Source organism: Fundulus heteroclitus, chromosome 7, assembly GCF_011125445.2.
Source record: "Fundulus heteroclitus isolate FHET01 chromosome 7, MU-UCD_Fhet_4.1, whole genome shotgun sequence".
In the NCBI taxonomy this organism is placed as follows: domain Eukaryota; kingdom Metazoa; phylum Chordata; class Actinopteri; order Cyprinodontiformes; family Fundulidae; genus Fundulus; species Fundulus heteroclitus.
This window is the reverse complement of record NC_046367.1, coordinates 10,944,926-10,964,707: the sequence shown is the minus strand read 5'-3', so window position 1 is coordinate 10,964,707 and position 19,782 is coordinate 10,944,926. Positions and strand designations below refer to the sequence as shown.

The 19,782-nt window shown below is 38.1% G+C and overlaps 1 protein-coding gene and 1 long non-coding RNA gene across 4 annotated transcripts; one reads left to right on the top strand and one right to left on the bottom strand.

Moving 5' to 3' along the window:
- Nucleotides 1-979: 979 nt before the first annotated feature.
- Nucleotides 980-11,808, top strand: LOC105940287. The gene is made up of 6 exons (XM_012882774.3): nt 980-1,050; nt 1,454-1,489; nt 9,193-9,219; nt 9,548-9,577; nt 9,673-9,852; nt 10,014-11,808. The coding sequence occupies exons 2-6, from the start codon at nt 1,459-1,461 to the stop codon at nt 10,352-10,354; spliced, it is 609 nt and encodes a 202-aa protein (XP_012738228.3). The 5' UTR covers nt 980-1,050; nt 1,454-1,458; the 3' UTR covers nt 10,355-11,808.
- A 3,045-nt stretch (nt 11,809-14,853) lies between these two features.
- On the bottom strand, nt 14,854-19,505 carry LOC105940242. Of its 3 annotated transcripts, none has more exons than XR_002426830.2 (7): nt 19,398-19,505; nt 19,232-19,285; nt 18,958-18,980; nt 18,381-18,407; nt 18,216-18,298; nt 17,887-18,061; nt 14,854-15,558 (listed from the first exon to the last, which is right to left on the bottom strand). It is a non-coding gene; the product is annotated as an uncharacterized LOC105940242 (long non-coding RNA). The 3 variants fall into 3 exon arrangements; XR_004931357.1 differs by having other exon boundaries at nt 18,958-18,974; XR_001167134.3 differs by lacking the exons at nt 19,232-19,285; nt 19,398-19,505 and having other exon boundaries at nt 18,958-19,220.
- Between the last annotated feature and the right edge of the window lie 277 nt (nt 19,506-19,782).

Sequence of the window (19,782 nt, the reverse complement as noted above, 5' to 3'; positions counted from 1 at the left end):
GCTGTGAATACCAAAGGACCTGCTTAGGGGCGGCCAGCTTTGTTGCTTTGCTCAAAAACGGATCAGAAAACGCGTTGTCTTTCTCCGTAATTCATATTCTCCAATCAGACCACACCATCAGTCGAACAGACTTCCCCCGCACCCTTCCTCCCCCCAGCTGACCTACCGGCTTTAAGTGGTGCTACCATGTCTGACTGCTCCACTCCAGGGGAGGAAGGTGGAGCAGCGAGCAGACGGCAGCCCCAGATAAGCCTCCTTGTATCGCCTCCATCAGGAGGCAGTCACCGCTGAAGCAGCAGATAGAGCGACTATCCCATATTCAACCTTCAACTAACTTCACAGCGGTTACTAAAAATGGGAGCTGATATGTCTAAGGGTGATCTAAAATGCACGAAGGTTCCACTCAGTCCTGAAGGACGAGAGAATCGCAGAAGAGTGGCTCAAGTCCATCAATGGTGACTGTAGTGAAGACCGATTCCTGTGGGGGAATTCAAGTTGCTGACAGAAAGGTGAATGTTGTGCGTTTAATGGCAAAAAAGGAAGCCTTTCTCAGAGATGGCAAATGAACCGCCAGCAGATTCAGAGGGCAGAGAATTCCCAAAGTATCTAACATATTCTACCTCCTGGAATGGAAGTCAAAAAATTGTTAGGGACTGGCTAATATACAGCAGGTCAAAAAATTCATATTTTGGCTGCAGTGCTGCTGTTCTCTTATGAAGAAAAGATCAACTAGTGCACCAAATTCAATAGATGGGTTGAAAATATCCAGTATAAAATACAGAGATGTCCAGGGCATGAAGTATACAGTTAAGTTGACTTTTTTTTGGTGTGTGTGTGTGTGTGTGTAACTTTTATTTTTAAATAAAAATACCCAGGCAAAATAGATATCTCCCCAGCAAGGATTTATTAAAAAACGGGGGAGGAGGACTTCCTAGAAGTCACGTGGTGCATCTGCCTCTAAAGGTGAAAGTGAAAGTGACTTGGTTCTTTCTCTTACTCTCTTACAGCAGAGTCACTGTTCCATACAGCAGCAGCGGCACCACAGCAAAGGTAGGACTCCTTCACGCATTTAATGGCAGTCAAACGCCTGGATGAATTTACTGCAACACGTTTTAAGGAGGAGGTACCCAAACTGGTGTGTTTAATGCATCCATGGTTATTGAAAATGTCTGTCTGTTTGTGTGTGTGTGTGTGTGTGTGTATGTGTGTGTGCATGTGCGTGCGCGTAGGTGTGCGTAGGTGTGCGTATGTGTGTTTAAATGCTAATCTGGATTATGGCAGGATGTTTTTAGTTCATTGGGTAAAAAATGTAACAGATTGTTTTTTTTAATCAATTTCCACAGTGACATTATGTGCAAAATAAGATTCCAATAAGGTCCTTTGAACTGAGACAATGTGTGATGTTCAAAGAAAAAGTTGCTAATTGAAATTTTGATCTTGGCTTTGATTTTAGTGACCATGGCTGATGTCCTGCTTAGAGTCTTGAGAGGTATGTTTCAATTTATTTCTTGTTACCTTTAAACAGTGTAACTATAACCAATATTTCCCATAAGGTCTACATCTCTTACTACAAACATATAGATCAAAATGAGTGGAACCCTGTTTTTCAGATTGTAAGGCCCACTTATCTTCTCAAAAATTGATGGGGCGACTGTGGCTTGATGGGTTGAGTAGTCAGAAGGTTGTGGGTTCGATTCCAGCTTCCTCTTGCCACATGTCGATGTGCCCCTGGGCAAGGCACTTAACCCTAAATTGCCTACCGAGCTGCGTGTTGGTGTATGCCCGCGCTTGCACTCAGAGAAGGATGCAAGTACCCGGTTCAATCCCCATATATATACTCTGGGTCCCTGAACATGACCCTTAACCCCTGATTGTTCCTCGGGCGCCGCACTGCTCCCCTAGGGGATGGGTTAAAGCAGAGAACAAATTTCGTTTCAATGTATGTTTCAATGACAATAAAGATGACTATTACTACTTATGTGATTAAAGTTGAGCTTACTGAGTGATTTGTATGTGAAAGTTTGTATCAAAAATCTGTTAAAATGTCTAAGTACGACTTTGGTAAGAAACAAAGCCTCTCTGCTCATTGGATACTCAGAGCATTATGGTATACTTGCTGACTACCTGATCAGATCCCTGAGCTGTCTACAAGACTGCCTGACTGTAATGTCTAAACTAGAAGTGCATTCATGTAAAGGTCCCCTCACACTCAGGCGCATCGAGACATATAGACGTAGACGCCTCATTGGGCACAGGTTGGCACGTCAATGTTACTGCCATATTGTATGTGGCAGAACGTCATATTATGAGAACATTTCCAGAACAGTCACAGTTTGCGGAACAATTTTTGTCCCGGAGTAATAGCCAGGAGTCAGGAGAGTGAAGCAAAAGGGATACGAAAATAAACTCGTAATATTACAAAAATAAAAACATTATGAATATAAAGTATATTCTGAGATTAAAGTCCCTCTGTTACTGTTCAAGTGTCTGAGTCTGACAGCAGATTTCGGCAGCATAGGGAGACCCTGCCCAACGAGGCGTCTACGTATATAATGTCTATGCGGGAGGTCCGAGCGTACTTAAGGCATACTCAAGACGGACTCTACGCATACAGGTTTATGTCAGACTAAAAAATTCTCTGCGGCAAGAAATCTTTACATCGAACTATTTTATATGTAACACCAAGCTTGATACACTGAGCTGCTCCAAGCAGGCGGTCACAAGGACGCGCAGCATCACAGTCCCTCTCTGTTCTGACGGGGGTGCGGTGGGAGCCTGCTGGAAAACAAACGGCTCTAGGTGCTCTGCTAGCTAATCACACGTTTTACCATCCATTCCACTGCTTCTTCCCACTGGCAGAAAGCAAGGCAATTGTAGGAATTTGCCAAAAGAAATGTAGGCAATAGTACGCTTAACTATAAAGTCAATGCGGAGTCCACCAAGCTTACAGTATGCGCACAGTATGCCGTAAATGTGGGAGCCTTAAAACAGACTGCGCCCAGTGTACACGTTAGCAACAATAAACCTAGTGAGTTAATTCAATATAGAAGTCATATTTATTTTGGCCTCATGTTAGAAACAAGGCAGTTTAGTTCAAGTGTAGTCCGGTGTAGGTACCAGATCGGCTCAGGGTGGTCACATCGGCTCGGGCCCCTGCGCCTTATGATGACGTCACTATACATGATTGGTTTAACGTTTGCACATTTACGCAAAACATTATGATTGGTCTGGACAACTTACTAAAGTAATTACAGCGGGGTGTAGGTTTTATTCTAGAGCGGGATTGCGGTTTGTAAACGGACAATTTTACGAAGAAATTCTCCATGGTCCCAGCGCCTCCCGATGACGTCACATTATGGCAACGCCACTCAAACAAACTACATTAAGCCCACGGTCTGCATTTGTAACGAATCAATTTTATTTAGTTAATCTAGCGGTTTCTTTTTTCTCAAACGTTTCAGGCTTAAAGATGAAGTTAGTAAAATATGAAATCTTAGCAATTCAAAATAATCAACCCACTTTAATTGATAAAAATTAGGTAAAATATTTAGGTATGATGATTAACAAGGACCACACTGAAAATGACAGAACAAATATTGAAGCTATTCTACAAAAAATCCACAAATATTTGACAGTTGGCTCAATTTTTGGAAGAATATTGTCACAATTTCATCTGGAATAATAAAAAAACATGTGATCAGAAAAAACGACATAGTAATATCAGTAGAAAAAGTAGAAAAAGGAGGAATAAACGTTATTGATTTTAAAGTGATGAATGCCGTGATAAAATTAAAATGGCTGCAGACTTTTATTAAAAATGAAAAGAGTTTATGGTTTAGTTTCCCTTCACAACTTTTTTTTTTTTTAAATTGGAGGAAGGAAATTTCTCCTAAGATGTAACTTTGATCCTGCAAAATTACCGATTAAATTGTCAGACTACCACACAAGCATTCCAAAATGATGTTAAATGTTTTCATGCCTCGATTAAGTTACTGGAAAATAACCGTAAATTAACAAAATAAAATTGATTTGTAACAAATGGAGACCGCGGGCGTAATGTAGTTTGTTTGAGTGGAGTTGCCATATAACTGACGTCATCGGGAAGCGCAGGCCCCCCGAGCCGATCTGGTACCTACGCCAGAAAGCTCTCACTCAGGAGAGAACTGTGTAAGTGAAGGGGTGGAGTTATATTACACACTTGGGGAGAATATTTAGTAAGCCTTATCAGGGGCGTAGGAAGGTTTTAAAATGTGGGGGGGCAAATAAGCTAGATAAGGTATTATAGCCAAATGGTGAGCGGAGTGAACCAAAACATCTTTTGGGTCCATAGGCAAGGAAAAGTGAAATGCACCCCTATTTAACCACAGGTCATTAAACTTAAGGTTGTGCATAAAATGTAAAAATGACCAGAAAGGCAAAATTATCAGCAGCATTGAAGAAACCTTTAATGTTTTGTGACATAAAAACTGGAGTACAGATAAATGGTCTGCAAAATGGGTAATACTGAACTACAGCAAACAGTAATATCAACATTCTTAAGGAGACGACACGGTTAGTCAAATTTGCCAAAAAACCTGAGGCGACGGTCATTCTTGCTGGAAAAGTCTATGGCTACTTTTTTCAAATCAAGTTCATCTGTCAAGTCTTTATGGGCATGCAGAATCAAACAATTATTAAGCCTGTCCTGCCGCATTGTTGAACGGAGATGGGTCTTGATTTTTTTGTGTGGAGAGCGTTTTGACGTAGCTGTTGTGACAGGGACGGTCAAATAGATCTTGATGAGTTTTTTCAACTCAGACACCAAGGGGAAGTAACCAAACCTCAACTAGGGTATAACTATGCCCTCTATGGAGCCCCCAAAGGATCTAGGTTCAAAGAGTACATGGACAGGTGATTTCAATTAATTTTATAAAATACAAATATTTTTGTATTATGATTTTGTAAAACATATCATAATGCAGATTATACAATTTCCATAATTTTGATATATTACTCAATTTGGGATGATAAGGGAAAACAACAGATATTGACAGATTAAATTTGGTATTATCTGAAAGACAAAGAACAATGTTTAAATATACAATTATTACATACTGTTCAATAAATGATAAGCTTTTTTAGTTAAGAGTAATTTTCATTTGAAGGTCCCAGTTTGTGACGTAACTGTGCGGTATCACCTGTAAAGCAAGTCCCAATGCCCTATCTGTCCCCTTGTAAATAAATATCCGTTTTCATGCCAAAATATTTTTTTAACCTCTTAAACAAAGATAGACGTGGTATTAAGCGTTTAAATTTAAATTAATACTAATTTAACATTTTAGAGACATAAAAAGACAAATTCAATTCAGTTCAATTCAATTTTATTTATATAGCGCCAAATCATGAAACATGTCATCTCGAGACACTTTACAAAGTCAAAATCAATCATATTATACAGATTGGTCAAAAATGTCCTATATAAGGGAACCAGTTGATTGCTTCAAGTCTCTCCAAGCAGCATTCACACCTGGGGAAGCGTAGAGCCACAGGGACAGTCGTCTGCATTGGATTAAAGGACTGATGTCTCAGCAGGATCTGGAAAAACTAATCCATGCGTTTATATTTAGTAGAATTGATTACTGCAACGGTGTCTTCACAGGTCTGCCTAAAAAGTGGATCAGACAGCTGCAGCTGATCCAGAACGCTGCTGCCCGCGTCCTCACTAAGACTAAGAAAGTAGAGCACATAACCCCAGTTCTAAAGTCCTTACACTGGCTCCCTGTATCTCAGAGAATAGACTTTAAAATACTTCTGTTAGTCTATAAATCCTTAAATGGCTTAGCACCTAAATACATCACAGACTTGTTATCAGTGTATCAACCCTCCAGACCACTAAGGTCTTCTGGCTCCAGTCTGCTCCACATACCTAGAACCAGAACTAAGCATGGAGAAGCAGCATTTAGTTCCTATGCTCCGTTTATCTGGAACAAACTTCCAGAAAACTGTAAAAGTGTGGAAAGCCTGAGTTCTTTTAAATCAAGATTAAAAACACATCTGTTTAAAATTGCCTTTGACTGTTCTAGTTAAACAGTTTTACTGTTTTTAATGTTCTTTTTTTGTTACTACATTCTATCCCTACTTGCTTTTATTCTATTTTCTATCTACATTTTATTATTTTGGTATATCTTAATCATGTAAAGCACTTTGTATTGTCTTGTACTGAATTGTGCTATATAAATAAATTTGCCTTGCCTTGCCTTGCCTTGCCTTGCCTTGCCTTGCCTTGCCTTGTCCATGGCTTTGCAGCAATCCCTCATACTGAGCAAGCATGAAGCGACAGTGGGAAGAAAAACTCCCCATTAACGGAAAGGAAAACCTCCGGCAGAACCGAGCTCAGTATGAACGGTCATCTGCCTCGACCGACTGGGAGTTACAGAAGACAGAGCAGAGACACAACAAGAGAGACAAAAAAGCACAGAAGCACACATTGATCTAGTAATCTGTTCTACATTAGATGGGAATAGCGGGTGAGCCGTCTTATTTAGCCGTCTAAATAAGCATTAAAGTACGGTTTATGGGTTAGGTTCTGCAATGTTATAAGATGAGTATAAAACTCATCTTTAGAACCAACCTCTGCTCAAAATGGTGATCTGCACCGCCTAATCTACTTCCAGCAGTTATCATCAGTTATTGCAACCGTAATCTGCAGAAAAAACGTCCAGATCGGCTCATTCAATAATATTACAATTACTATTACTATTCTGAGTTTACTCTGCTCCTGCTGTCACGATGAGCTGCAGTGCGTTATGAGGCGGAGGGATATTTCGGCATCACTTAGCAAAACAGCCCATGGTGGATGATGAATCGGAAAGGTGAAAAAACTAAGGTTTTTTCCACTTTTACCCGATGTTTGTTACATCCAACTGCCATGCATGTGAGCATTGTTGCTTCAACAATAGCTCTCGTGAATTTCAATGGTGAAGTCCTCTGCAAATCCGAAATAATTGTTGTTGATCGCAGCTGTGTCCAACAGCTCCTACAGCTGCTAATGTGCGGCGAACTGCCGTAGGCTCTGCGCTTATCCACGTCACATGATGTGATGTCAGGCGGTCATTACTGCCCATATTTGGGCAGCAATGACTGCCCCATACACAGTGATCCAGACGACAATTTATGTTTTTTTTCTTATTGATTAACGCTAAATTCATTAAATAACCACAAACGTATTAGTTTTAGGTATAGCTCATGATCCCCTGATTTTTTCTTGTTGACCGGACTTCCCCTTTAAAGTTACTAATATTGATTTCAGAGTAAAATGGTTTTGACATAACAAATGTGCAAATATTGATGATAAAAATAATATAACTTACTACGCTGGGAATGGGTGGGTTCTTGTAAAAATTCAGGTTATCCTAGGTTAAATCTTGTCTTCTTAAATCTTGTCTTCTTTGTCTTAATGGTTTTAAAGGAAGTGACTATAGCGCATGAGTTAAGAGGTCATTAAGTGGACAGACTCATAAAAGTTGGATACCGAGAAGATGCCCACACATGTTACTTATTAACTAGGTCCCAGTAAACAGTACATAGTCATACAAGATGTGAACAATTTACACATACTAAGAGTACTGAAGCTTAACCCATATTAAGCAAAATAATAACAATGAATTTGAACATTAAAAAGATAATGAAATAACCAGTAGGCTTCAAGTAATTAAAAATTTAATTAAGAGAAAACAAATTAATTAATAATAAGAATTGAATTCAATGACAGTAACACTATCAATTAATTAGGTAGCCAAATACTTCTTGTTGATATTGATAGCTTTCTTATTGTTGTATTTATTAAAATAATGTAAAAAGTTTAAATGAAATTTTTATCTCAAAAGTGGGGAGGCAAAACATACCTTTTGCCCCCCCTGTCCAAAAAGTGAGGGGGCACTTGCCCCCCTAGCCCCCCCTATTCCTACGCCACTGCTTATAATCCAGTGCACCTTATATGTGGACAAAGACGCACAAAGACACATTCATTCACTGTGTGCCTTGTAATTTGGTGTGCCTTATGGTCTGAAAAATACGGTATAAGTGGAATTTTCATTTAAGCTGCTAGTCAAATTTCTGGTTTCATAGTGTTCTACCCATATTTTAGAGTGGTTTATATAAGTTTATCTTTTTACTTTTTTTAACCTTGTTTTTGCAGCAACACTTTTAAAATGCTCTGAAAGAGAAAAAAAGGCTTGTTCACCCAACAGCTATAGAACTTGCATAGAAAATATACAAGAGCAACACACATTCTCTGTGTACATGAGTTCTCCATGCTCACGCACCGTGAAGGAAAACACTTTCGCATTCCCTTTCTTTTGTTGCGAGTGCACAAATGGGCCACCACTTTTTCATGTATTGCTCGTCTGTGGCATATTACATTATGGGGAAAAGATTTAAATACATAGAGCATTTTTAGTACACCTGTTCAGTTTCCTGTTTAAATCAGCCAATCGCATGGCAGCAGCTCAGGCTCCATGCACACGACAATAAAAGCTTTGTTGTGTTTCTACTGTTCATCTAAACCAAAATTGTCATGGTGCAGCTTTGTCTGCTGCACCATGCACATTTCAGGGCACTTTTCACCCTCCATACACCCCAGTCTGCTCGCCACCTCAGTAATCATCTACACCTGTCAGCCACTAATCAAGCCAGTACTCAGCACACCTGTTATCCTCCCTATTTAAGCTCCCTTCATTTAGCTCTTCCTTGTCGGTTCGTCCTGTTCTCTTCTGCGCATCCTGCTCATTACTGCTTACCTCACCTCACCTCACCTCACCTCACCTCACCTCACCTCACCTTACCTTTTCCTTGCCCAGCCCGAGTTCCCTTCATCTCCGCCTGATAGCAGATCTTAAAAAAACCGAAGGTCCAACTTGGTATTTTGATTTTGTGCTTGACAAAGTGCACTGTGATTGTAGCAATGCGATTATATACAAATCACATGGTCTTTTTGTCTGAACTCCAAGCATCCACATCTCAATTTCTGCACATACTGTAGCTTTCTGTCAGTTATTTGGATATAGGATTTAGAAACCAAAGTAAGGGTATTTAATTAGAAAAAAAGGCTCACACTGTTCTTTACCGTGTCCTGTCAGAAAACAAAAGTTTTAATAGCAGTTTTTTCTGTCTGTGTAAGATCAACAGATAACACTGTTATCTTTATTTTTGCAGGTCTAAGGATGACCTTAATACAGACAGGTGAGGAAGTGCTGATTAGAAATATTATATTTTATTTGCACAAATTCATTATACTCATTCATTATATGAAATGTTCCCTGCTTTCCCTTTTTTTACAGACTTGGTTAAAGTAGATCCAGTCATGAGTTATCCTAGCACTGTGCGTTGTTCTGCAGGAATATTAAAATGAAGCAAAACATCTTGTTTATTTTTGTAGTTCAAATGACAAAGCCTGAAATGTATGCAACAACGAAGAGATGGTCTCGGGACTCCATTAAAATGTATTTGAAATCGTATGGTAATATTTTATAAACCCTAAACACAACCCCACATTTGTTTCTTTTATCAGGAATTATGAAGTTCTTTGTCACCTTTTTAGGTAAATGACCACCTCTAGTCATGAGATGTACGTTCTGTAGTGATATTTGCACTCTTTTCATATTTTTGATTTCATATTTTGCTGAATGGGCACAGTTAAGGTCCATGTAGTCACTTCAGGGGAGACCTTTGGAGCTGATACTGAGTTGCTGAACCAGCTGAGGAAGAACCTAAAGTTGAAAATGGAACGGCAGAGAAACGGCATCACTATGCTCTTTTGTCCAATCACCTGTCGTGTTGGGTCGGATGTGGAAGCAGCTATGACTTTGGTGTCAGGTAACTTGTACAGACTGTTATGCGAAAACCTTTTTCACTGCATAGTTTTTCTCTTCAAAATGGACCGTGGTCCATTGACGGAAAGATCCCAGTGGTGCTGTTAGGGGGTCCATCGCTCATATTCATCTGATATTTATTTTCTTATTTTCTTTTGTCCACAGGAGATGAAAAGGTGATCCTGGTGCTGATGCACCACACCCGAGACCCGAGCTACTCCACAGCTGGGACGGAGTGGTCACATTTGTACCCAAACGTCATCTTAAGTTGTCACGTTCTCTTCCATGAGAGCGTGCCAGGATTACTGACATGTTCTACGAACAAGGTGGCAGTGGGTCAGATGCTAAATGTGTTAAACCATTACAGTACAGATATCTGGACTAAAAGTTTTAAGATTTTAGGGTTGGTTTCATTATCAACCATAGTATACAATCTTTATCGGACAGTTAGATATCCACAACTAAAAGTTGAGGGGGAAACCATAACAGTAACACCTCGGATATGAACTCAGGTCCAGGTCAGTCTGTCCCTGCACCAACGGGTACCCCCAGGTTGTACATATTGCAATTTCCTCCTCTAATCCTTTTGTGCTCATGTGCAATGGTTGACATTGCGGATCAGTTTATTTTTAGTAGCAGTTAAGTATTTTTTTTTAAATCATAGAGGGGCATTTCATGGCAATGCACAAAAGCAGGTGAATTATTTGATCCAACTAAATATCATATCTGAAAACCTATTAGACTATACTGATTGATTTTTGCCTCTGAGTGCCATTTGGACCAGTTCCCTGACAAAATCCGTCAGCTTGTCAAATCAGATCAAACCACAGGGACTCTCAGTAGGCTCTGGTGAACACCTGGTAGATACAATTTTTTGGAGTGATGCAAATATTTTTCCTCACAGTAGACCATAGCCCCTTTCAGATCATAGGCCATTGATAAACAAACAAAAAGCAGCCATAATGAAAAACTTCTTGTCAGAAAAATACATTCCCAGAGGTCACAGGCCATGTGTGTTTTCATATCATGCAGCTGGGATCACAGAACCTAAGGGTTGTGGCTTGCAAATCTCAACATTCAGTTCCCTACACACAAATAGTTTTTCATTTGCCATCCTCAACATGTTACTTCCATCAGTTTTTGCTGACCAGCCTGTTTGTCAGATTAGAATCTGCAGCACCATTCGGCGCCTGTGCTTCAGTTTGATCCATATTTTCGTCACACTAATTATGTGTCAGGACTGTTCTGTTGATCATGAGGCATATTGAATACTGCTAGGTCACAGAATGGGGGTAAGATCTGAAAGGTATTTCTGGGTAAATATAGAAATCTATGTTAAATTGTCAGTTTTCAAATTTGGTATTAGAATTCTCCTGGTTGGTACAAATTGACCAATGATCAGTATGGGTTAAAAGCAGAGAACAAATTTCCTTGTAATGTATGTTTCAATGTATGTTTCAATGACAATAAAGATGATATTACTATTATTATTATTATTATTACTATGAACTGCAAAGTGACGAAACGGCGAAGCTAAACGAACAACACCAAGTAACCCCCTGTAAACATTAATGCAAAGCTTGATGCTAGGTTGTGAAAATAGCAGATATCTGTAAAAAGGAATAAAAACTAAAATCATTGCATGCTGTATTCAACTGCTTATTTGCTAAATTGTTTGTTTGTTTGATTGTTTTTAATAATAAACCCTTTTTTTGCCATTTTCCAGAGGAAGAAATTCCTCTGTTACAATTCCCCATCTTGTAAGACAGATCAAGAAAGAATGGATGAAACTTTGTTTTTAAATACTTCTCTGTCCAGGTTTATGGGTAAACATTTGTCTGTTTTGGAAAAATCATCATATTTAAACCTTGTATAAAAAAATAGATAACGTTATTGCAAAGGTGAATAATGGGGATAAGTCTTGTCTGGGCTTCTCAATAAAGAACTGACTTTTGTTTCAGTGGTGTGTTTTCTTTTGTCTTCAAAATGCATTGAAAAATAAAATAAAATGTTTAAATCATCATCATCAATTTACGTAGGTTCGTTGATTGAAAACATCCAGAATTAAGTGTACATTAAAAACAACCCAAATCTTGCACAAACAATAAAAAGCATGTGCAAAGAAATAGATATTGGTTCCCAAAAAAAAAAAAGATTATGCATTAAAATGTTCACCTGTAAATGTGCAAGTAATCTGTGATATATGATGGTACAGCTATTGTGCTGTATAAATGTTTTGGGGGTTGTCATAGTTTTTTTTTGTTTTACTTGTGCAGCACTAAGGTCACCCATGTGTACTTTATAAAATATGGTATGGTATTCCATATACATACTTCAGCATCGTATATGCATGGAGTTTAAACATTTAAGCGGATACAAGGAAGATGACAGAATACCAGTTATTGGCAACTAGAATTTTTTTTGAAGATTATCACAGTGCCTTGAAAAAGTATTCACCTCTATCGGCTATTTTGTTACATTCCAACTTGTAATTTAAAATGGTCTTATCTCATTTTATTTGATGAACCTGCTCCAACTAGTTCAACTAAGTGAAATGAGAAAAGAAATATCTAAACAGATATATAAATTGAATATTTAAGTACAAGTTAGGATGGTGTTAGAATTTTTTTTAAAAATCTTTGATGTCCCCCCAAAGCACCATCAAATCTTAGTCATGGTTTTCTGCTTACCCAAGACCCAGTCGCAGGCATAGACATAATATAAGAGTAGACGCGTCATTGGGCGGGTTCTGCCTATGCTGCGATGCGTCAGAGCGTCCGCCATCTTAAATGTGGCAAATCTGCAGTTACTCAGTCACTTAAACAGCATCAGAGGGACTTTAATCTCTGAATATACTTTGTATTCGTAGTATTTTTTTTGTAATATTACAAGTTTATTTTCGTATCCCTTTAGCTTCATTCTCCTGAATTTATTCTCCTAAAGAATAAAAATAATTAAAATAATCTAACCTGGCCCTATTACTCCAGGAGTGAAATAATTCTGCAAACTGTGATTATTCTGGAAATGTTCCCCCTTAATTCTCATAATATGATGTTTTTATCATAAGATTATCACTTTTGTGTTTGTTTGTTTATTTTTACTGTATTGACGTCGGACTTTTTTTCCCTCATTTTATTAATTTTACCTCTTTAATACTCACCCAAAAAGTCTGTTCCTAAAGGTTCACATGTGACACGGTTTTATGAAATAATGAAGACCACAATGTTTAGATTTAACAAATTGATCCTTATATTCATAACACATACACACAAAAAAAATAAAATAAATAAATAAATAAATTTATATATATATATATATATATATATATATGTGTGTGTGTGTGTGTGTATTTATTGCAGCACAGGAATGAGGCATCTTCTCTGATCCACGTTCACAATAACAGAACTCAACTTTTTTCTGCCACATACAATATGGCGGTGACGTTGACGTGCGAACCTGCGCCCTATGACGCGTCTACGTATATATGTCTGTGGTCGCAGGGGAAGAAGACTCATCAGAGACGACCTGACTTCTCTTCCCCAGACACCTCCTACAGATCATCTGGAGCATTACACAAATCACCCAGCAAAGCCACTAAGTACTCTAGATTTAATATGAAGCTTAAGGTTCTCATATAGAGTTGTTTCAAGTGAGTACTGACCTGCAAAATAGATTTAGCGTGTGAGAGTGAAATTATAAATAAAGTAAAGTAGTATTAAAACATGTGTACCAAATGTGGTTACATCCCTTTGCTGCAGTTACAGCCACACATCTTTTGGGATTATGTCCTCCAAATCTGACCTGAACTAGAGACTGAAATGCCTATTGTTACTTGCAAAATAGGTCAGAGAGTATGTACTAATCAGTTTTCAGTCCTTCCCATGATCTAGAGGAGTCCAATCCCCTGGCTGAATTAGTTGGGATCTTCATCCTGCTTGAATCTGAACATCTTGGGTCTCAAGACCTTTCAACTCTCCGGTTTCCTTTCTAAATATTGCTTTTTGGTGTGCATCAAGTGACACCGTTAACCCACAAGGACGTGCAATGCTCCTGATCATAACAGGTTTGAAAAGGGTTGCTTCATGGGTGGGTGATTTTTTATTTTATTTTGATGCAAATCTGACCCCACCAGTGAGCTTTTGAAGCTCTAAACAGGACAATAAAGGCATGAATAACAAATCCCTTCATCTATCTGTAGACTATCTGTCTACCCAACCTATGCACTAAATCTAAATGCCTCACAGTAAAAATATTGTGAATACCAAAAGAACCAAGATTATCAGAAACTCAGTTTTCTGTGTATTATGGTTAGAAGAATTCCACTTGATCCAGGTTTAATTTTCAGCCTGACAGTTCATTGGGAATGTCAGTGAATTGCTCCTGCTTAGTTTAACTGACATACAGGCATAAATATAATCTGAAAGAAGTGAAAAGGGACTTTATGCTTTCCAAAGACAGTCTGAAGCAGACACATGTACAAAATAAACAGCTATCATCCCAATAGTAACCCCTGAGGAATCTCAAAACAGAGAAGGGCTGCCAAAGAGGAATGACAGGCAGGGGTCACCAACATGTGGCCCCCGGGGACAACATGTGGTGCCCACAAGCCTGTTAAAAAAAAAGCACAATCCACCAGTGAGCTGCATCTAAAACTTTATTTTATCATGTTACTCTACCTGTTTATTTACACTTGCATTTATATAGATATAAAAATGACAATATCTATAACAAAGCATGAAAAATGTGAAATGTGTTTATTTTACATAACGTTAAGGTGAACTCTGACTCTTCTAGTTCAAAGGTCAGTATTGGTAGCCCTTCCTATGACACAACACCAGTGAAGACTCCTGCTCTAGTGCAATAGAGCAGCCTGGAATCCTAATTTTGTTTCATGTAAATTTTGAATGACCAAAAAAACTTCGATAACCTTGATCATTTAAATTTGCTTCATAAATCAGTTTACAACCTGATTGTAAACAGTCAAATTCAATGAATTGGAATATTATTTGAAAAATGAATTACAAGTTTATTTATTTCAATAATGGAATTCAATAGGTGAAACACATCATATACATTAATTGGACGGATGTTTTCCAAGGCTTTGTTTCTGTTAATTAGAATGACTTTCTGCTTACAACCTATGAAAACACATTTAAGCTTAAAATATTACATCAGAGGGAAAAAAGGCTATACAGAAAAGTAGTTTAGGTTAAAAAATTAATGACTTGCTTGGTTGTTATTTTGAAAGGGCACTCTTAATCTAAACAAGCTTCATTGAAACGCATTTTCTAATTTATTGATTATGACCGTACATTGCTGTGGACAGCTACAGTTACTGTTCATGCTTTTTTGTCAATAGTCAGTCAGTCAGTCAGTCAATACTGATACAAGGATTATTCTCATTTATTTCTGTTCTTCTTATTTTTATTTATTTTGTATTTTTGTTTTTGTTTTGTCAGTCTATTTATTTGTATTGTTTTTTTGTTTTTGTTTTTGTTGCTTTTCTTTATAAATTTACTGATTTGTTTCACTGCCATGTCATTTTGTGAACAAGACAGCAACCCATCCTTGGTTTCATGGAAAAGAACATTGACATCCAAATCAACATTTTGGATCGTTTCAGACCAACTTGTCCCAGCAGTTGAGTAGTCAGGATCTCGAGTGTGGTGCATCAGAACCAGGATGATTCCTTTATTCTCTTTATTCTCTCCTGAATAAAAAGAAGAAACTGAGATTAATGATAGACCTCTGGAACATACCTTCCACCTAGCTTTAAAACTTATTCTGAATTAAGTTCACAGATCTTAAACAACGGAAACACTGACACACTTGAGTTTGACATGTTCTATGCAAGTCATGAAAACATCAAGGATTTCATGCAGCGATTACGATAAGATGGTCTTGGATTAGCTGTTAACATGAGCAGCAGATCAACAACTGCAAGCTGTTTTGTGATAGTTTTGAAGAACTACAAACCTAAAAATTGTTTTGGTGTATGAAGATTATTAAAGTATTTGATTTCAATTTATGTCTTTGATGGAGAAGTCTAAGTCAAGCCTTAAGTATTTCACCTCAGTTTGGAATCAGGGGTCCGTTCTTCGTACGTTGCTTAAAACATCCGAGATCAACTGAGACATCCAAGATGATTTCATCCGGCTAATCATGATCCGGCTAACTGGGTTCTTCGAACACACCTGTTGTTTACGATTAGTATGGCTGGATTGAGTTATCTGAGACAACTGCGCGTTCATGCGTCGCTTTAAAAGGGGAAATGTATCGATAGTAGAAACATTGATCAGCAATGCTGCTATTGGCTGTTCAGCATGGCCAAAGAACGCCCACAGATTTTCTCTCAAGCAGAACATGAGCTTTTAATGGAAGGTTATGCTGAAATTGAGTCATTAATTAAAACGACAGGGAACACCTCAAAATCTGTTAAAGCCAGGAGAGAGGGCCGGCAAAAATCAGCAGACAAATTAATGCGTAAATACTGTCCATGGTAGATGTTTCTATCACTTTCTACAGTATGAATTTTTGCATTTTAATAATCTCATATTTACTTTGTTCTTTTATATCAGAGCCTCCACAGGAGCCACTAGAACATGGGAACAAGTAAAAATGAAATACAAGAATATTCTATAAAATTGTAACCATTAATTATTATACTTTATTTTAAAAAGGCACTTGTTATGTCAAGAGATCCAAATTTTGGTGTTATTCCTTAGACACTGAAAGTAAAGGACGCGTGCAAACTGGGAATTTTAACAAAAAATTATTTATCTATAAAAAATGAAGTTCTTCCTTTTCCAACACAGTTTACACGGTAAAACTGTATTGCTCCGTGTCTAGATAATCCATCCATAGTTTTTTTCTAATACAATATACGGCTTGACAGGAAGCAAGCCTTTCAAAGTAAAACTAAACTTCACAATAAAATGGCCCGAACAAATCTTACCGAATATGATAAAAATAAAAAGCAAACCATCATACAAATAACTTAAATATTTTCTATTTATGGCTCTAACACCACTTTTTTAACACCACTCTTTAAAAGCCACTGTTAAATGATGTGTTTGTCTGTTTATAACAGCCACCAAGAGAAATCTCTCTACAATTACACTGTCGCGCTGCGCTAAAGGATCTTGTCTATTGCGCAATACGCGATTAATTCGAAAAACTCTGCAAATTATTCTTGCACCTTCCGCAACAGATTGCAGTCGTAAAAATGGACATTGCTAAGACAGACTTCCCGATCTCCTCCGCTTCTAAAGCTGTGATCTAATCTTGTTTACATGAAATAAGCCTGCTCTCGAGCAGGTTCAAGCTGGCGCACATGTTGCTATGACAACAAGTGCAGGAAGTCTTTCGAAGAACCAAACGATCCAAGATCAGGCCAAATCGTCAACAATGAAATCCTACTAACTGAGTTAGCGACGTACGAAGAACGGACCCCAGGTCTCAAGTCCCTAACAGTGGAAACTGAATTTCCTCATCAAATCCACATCTAGGTCCCCTGTAGCCCTAATTATATGAAAATTGTTTCATATTCATTATTTATCCTTTAATCTCAGCGATAGACTGGCGACCTGTGTACCTCGCCTCTTGCCCATTGACAGCTGGAGATAGACACCAGCACCCCTCATGACCCCAAGCGTGTTGGAAAATGGATGGATGGATCCTTTAATCTTTAAATTTTCTAAATACACATTTGAAACCTTTGTTCTAACTCAAAATTAAGCTCAAGTCTTTAAGGCACAAATTGAGTATGAAGTCTTTTATTTTTGTGATTTTACATCTTAAAATTGAGTAAGCATCTGTGGTATTAGAAGTGCTCACATCCAACCTCAGCAAATAAGAATAAATGATATATGTTAGCATAAAAGATTTGTTTCTCTAAGCTTAAAAATCAGATCTGGATAACATGGACTACATTGTCAGTTTGGTCAACAGGGCTTGTCCATTATTGGGAATAACTACATAACTGCATGATTTTTTTGTTGTTGAAAAATAGCACAAGAACGATGCCTGACTTCCTTACTTTTCACATATTCCACAGCTGCTTCCACGTCTGAGCCAACACGAGACGTGATGGGACAGAAAGCGATGATGTGGTGTTCAACCTTTTTAATCCTCTTCTTCTTGAGCTTTTTCCTCACTTTTTCCATGATAGCTTCATCTGCCCCAAAGGTTTCCCCCGTAGTAAGTTCCTGAATCTAAACACAGAGTGACACAACAGCAGCAAATTACCATTACACTTCTGCCAACAGGTTATTTATGAGAAAAAGTTGCTGGGCTGTTTACACGTCTGGGCGTACACGAGACGTGAAAAAGAATTTAGGGGTGTCTCTGCTTGTTTACACCCATTACCTCTAACTTCTTTTGGTTTGTCGAAGCATCACGAACTTTATTGGATTTCCTTGGGGGGACTTTGGTTTTGGCTGAGTGTTTTGCTAAAATATAAAAAGCAGAAAAAGTGAACAGGTACATAGAATCATTCACTGTAAATTTAAATGAGGTGAGATGCTCACTCACAGTTTGAAAGACCCATCTCGTGGATTCCTAGTAAAAAGAAACACACTATAACATGAGAAGATCCATCCATCCATCCATATTTAAGAAAATTCAAGAAATTAAATAAAGCAGTAGAAAAAACACATCGGGATGTAAGTCTTTTAGTAGTAAAGTCTTTAAACCTTAAAGAGTAAGTACATTTTTGAAAACAGTTGATAAGAAATTACAATCAACCTTGAGGTATTTTGACATCAAAATTAAAAAGGGAACCTTTTTAAAAAAGAGCTACAGATTCATGCTCATTATGAAAGAGGCAACATTCAAAAATAGACTTAGAGAGACTAAGGAAGTTCAGGCACTATTTAGTGCAAATGGAAAACAGTGGAGAACAAAAGTAACAGTTACAATTACAGATAGCGGCTGCACAGCTTTAAGCTTTCAGTTTCAGGCGCTTGTATGCAGTCAAAATGATAAAGAGGGTTACATTTTTTAAGAACAAAAGCTTTTCCCTTATACAGTCACAAACGGTCCATTTTCTTTTTAAACACAAACCGCCAACATAATCCACAGTAAAATAGAGAAAGAGCTGAACTCCTACCTTTGCTGCTGGTGCTGCTGTAGCTGGGAATGAGATAAAGACATCGCAGAATGAACACGCAGTTAGCAGGAAACTCTTTCACTTTCACTTTTGTGATGAACAACCAGCTCAACTTTGCAGATTACATTGCAGGCAAACTGTAAAGACGTAGCCGAATACTATGCGTAACAGAATGAATAACATTAGAAGAAAAATGCAATCAAGATAATATATAATTAAAATATAGATAAATGAAAAGATGATGGCAGGATTCTGGGTGTAGCTGTTTGTGTACCGTTCTTTCCTCCTTCAGCGTTTAGCGGCAGGGTCCTGGTGGGCGGGGCTTAACCTGAAACCACGAGTAGAAGAGGAGCTGGCTGTTTACCTTCATAATTCAACACCTGAGTGTCAATAAAAGTGGTAGCAGAGGGCTTTAGAGTCTTGTAGGGAAGTTCTCTTACGAATGCTGTTTGTTCCTGTGCTTGCCACCTCTCTCTGCCTCCACTCAAGGTTACCTCCTGAAAACCTACGCTGGTTACTGTCCTTTGCTCTTATCGCAAAAATCCTCTGGAACCCACTTAGTTATATTATACACTGGAGTGCCCGCTGTTAGAAGGAGTCGCATTGAAGCCACCAGCCGCCATATTGGTACTCCCTATTTTCCCCCAGTAACTAGTGAATATGTGCGCTACAGTATGGAATAACGAGGATTTTGTCATGTTCGGGGGGGGGGGGCTTAAAACTTTTAAAATGTCAAATGCCATATACTTTTATTCTAAAACTATCAAGTACTGAGAAAGTCATGTGCTGAAATATTTTGTGGTTAAAAAAAAAAAAATATATATA

Excerpts from the sequence above, each read along its gene's own strand:
- LOC105940287 (XM_012882774.3), top strand. The coding sequence starts at position 1,459 with ATGGCTGATGTCCTGCTTAGAGTCTTGAGAG. Across the intron at positions 1,490-9,192 it reads CCTGCTTAGAGTCTTGAGAG|GTCTAAGGATGACCTTAATA; the intron begins GTATGTTTCAAT and ends TTATTTTTGCAG. Across the intron at positions 9,220-9,547 it reads GATGACCTTAATACAGACAG|GAATTATGAAGTTCTTTGTC; the intron begins GTGAGGAAGTGC and ends TTCTTTTATCAG.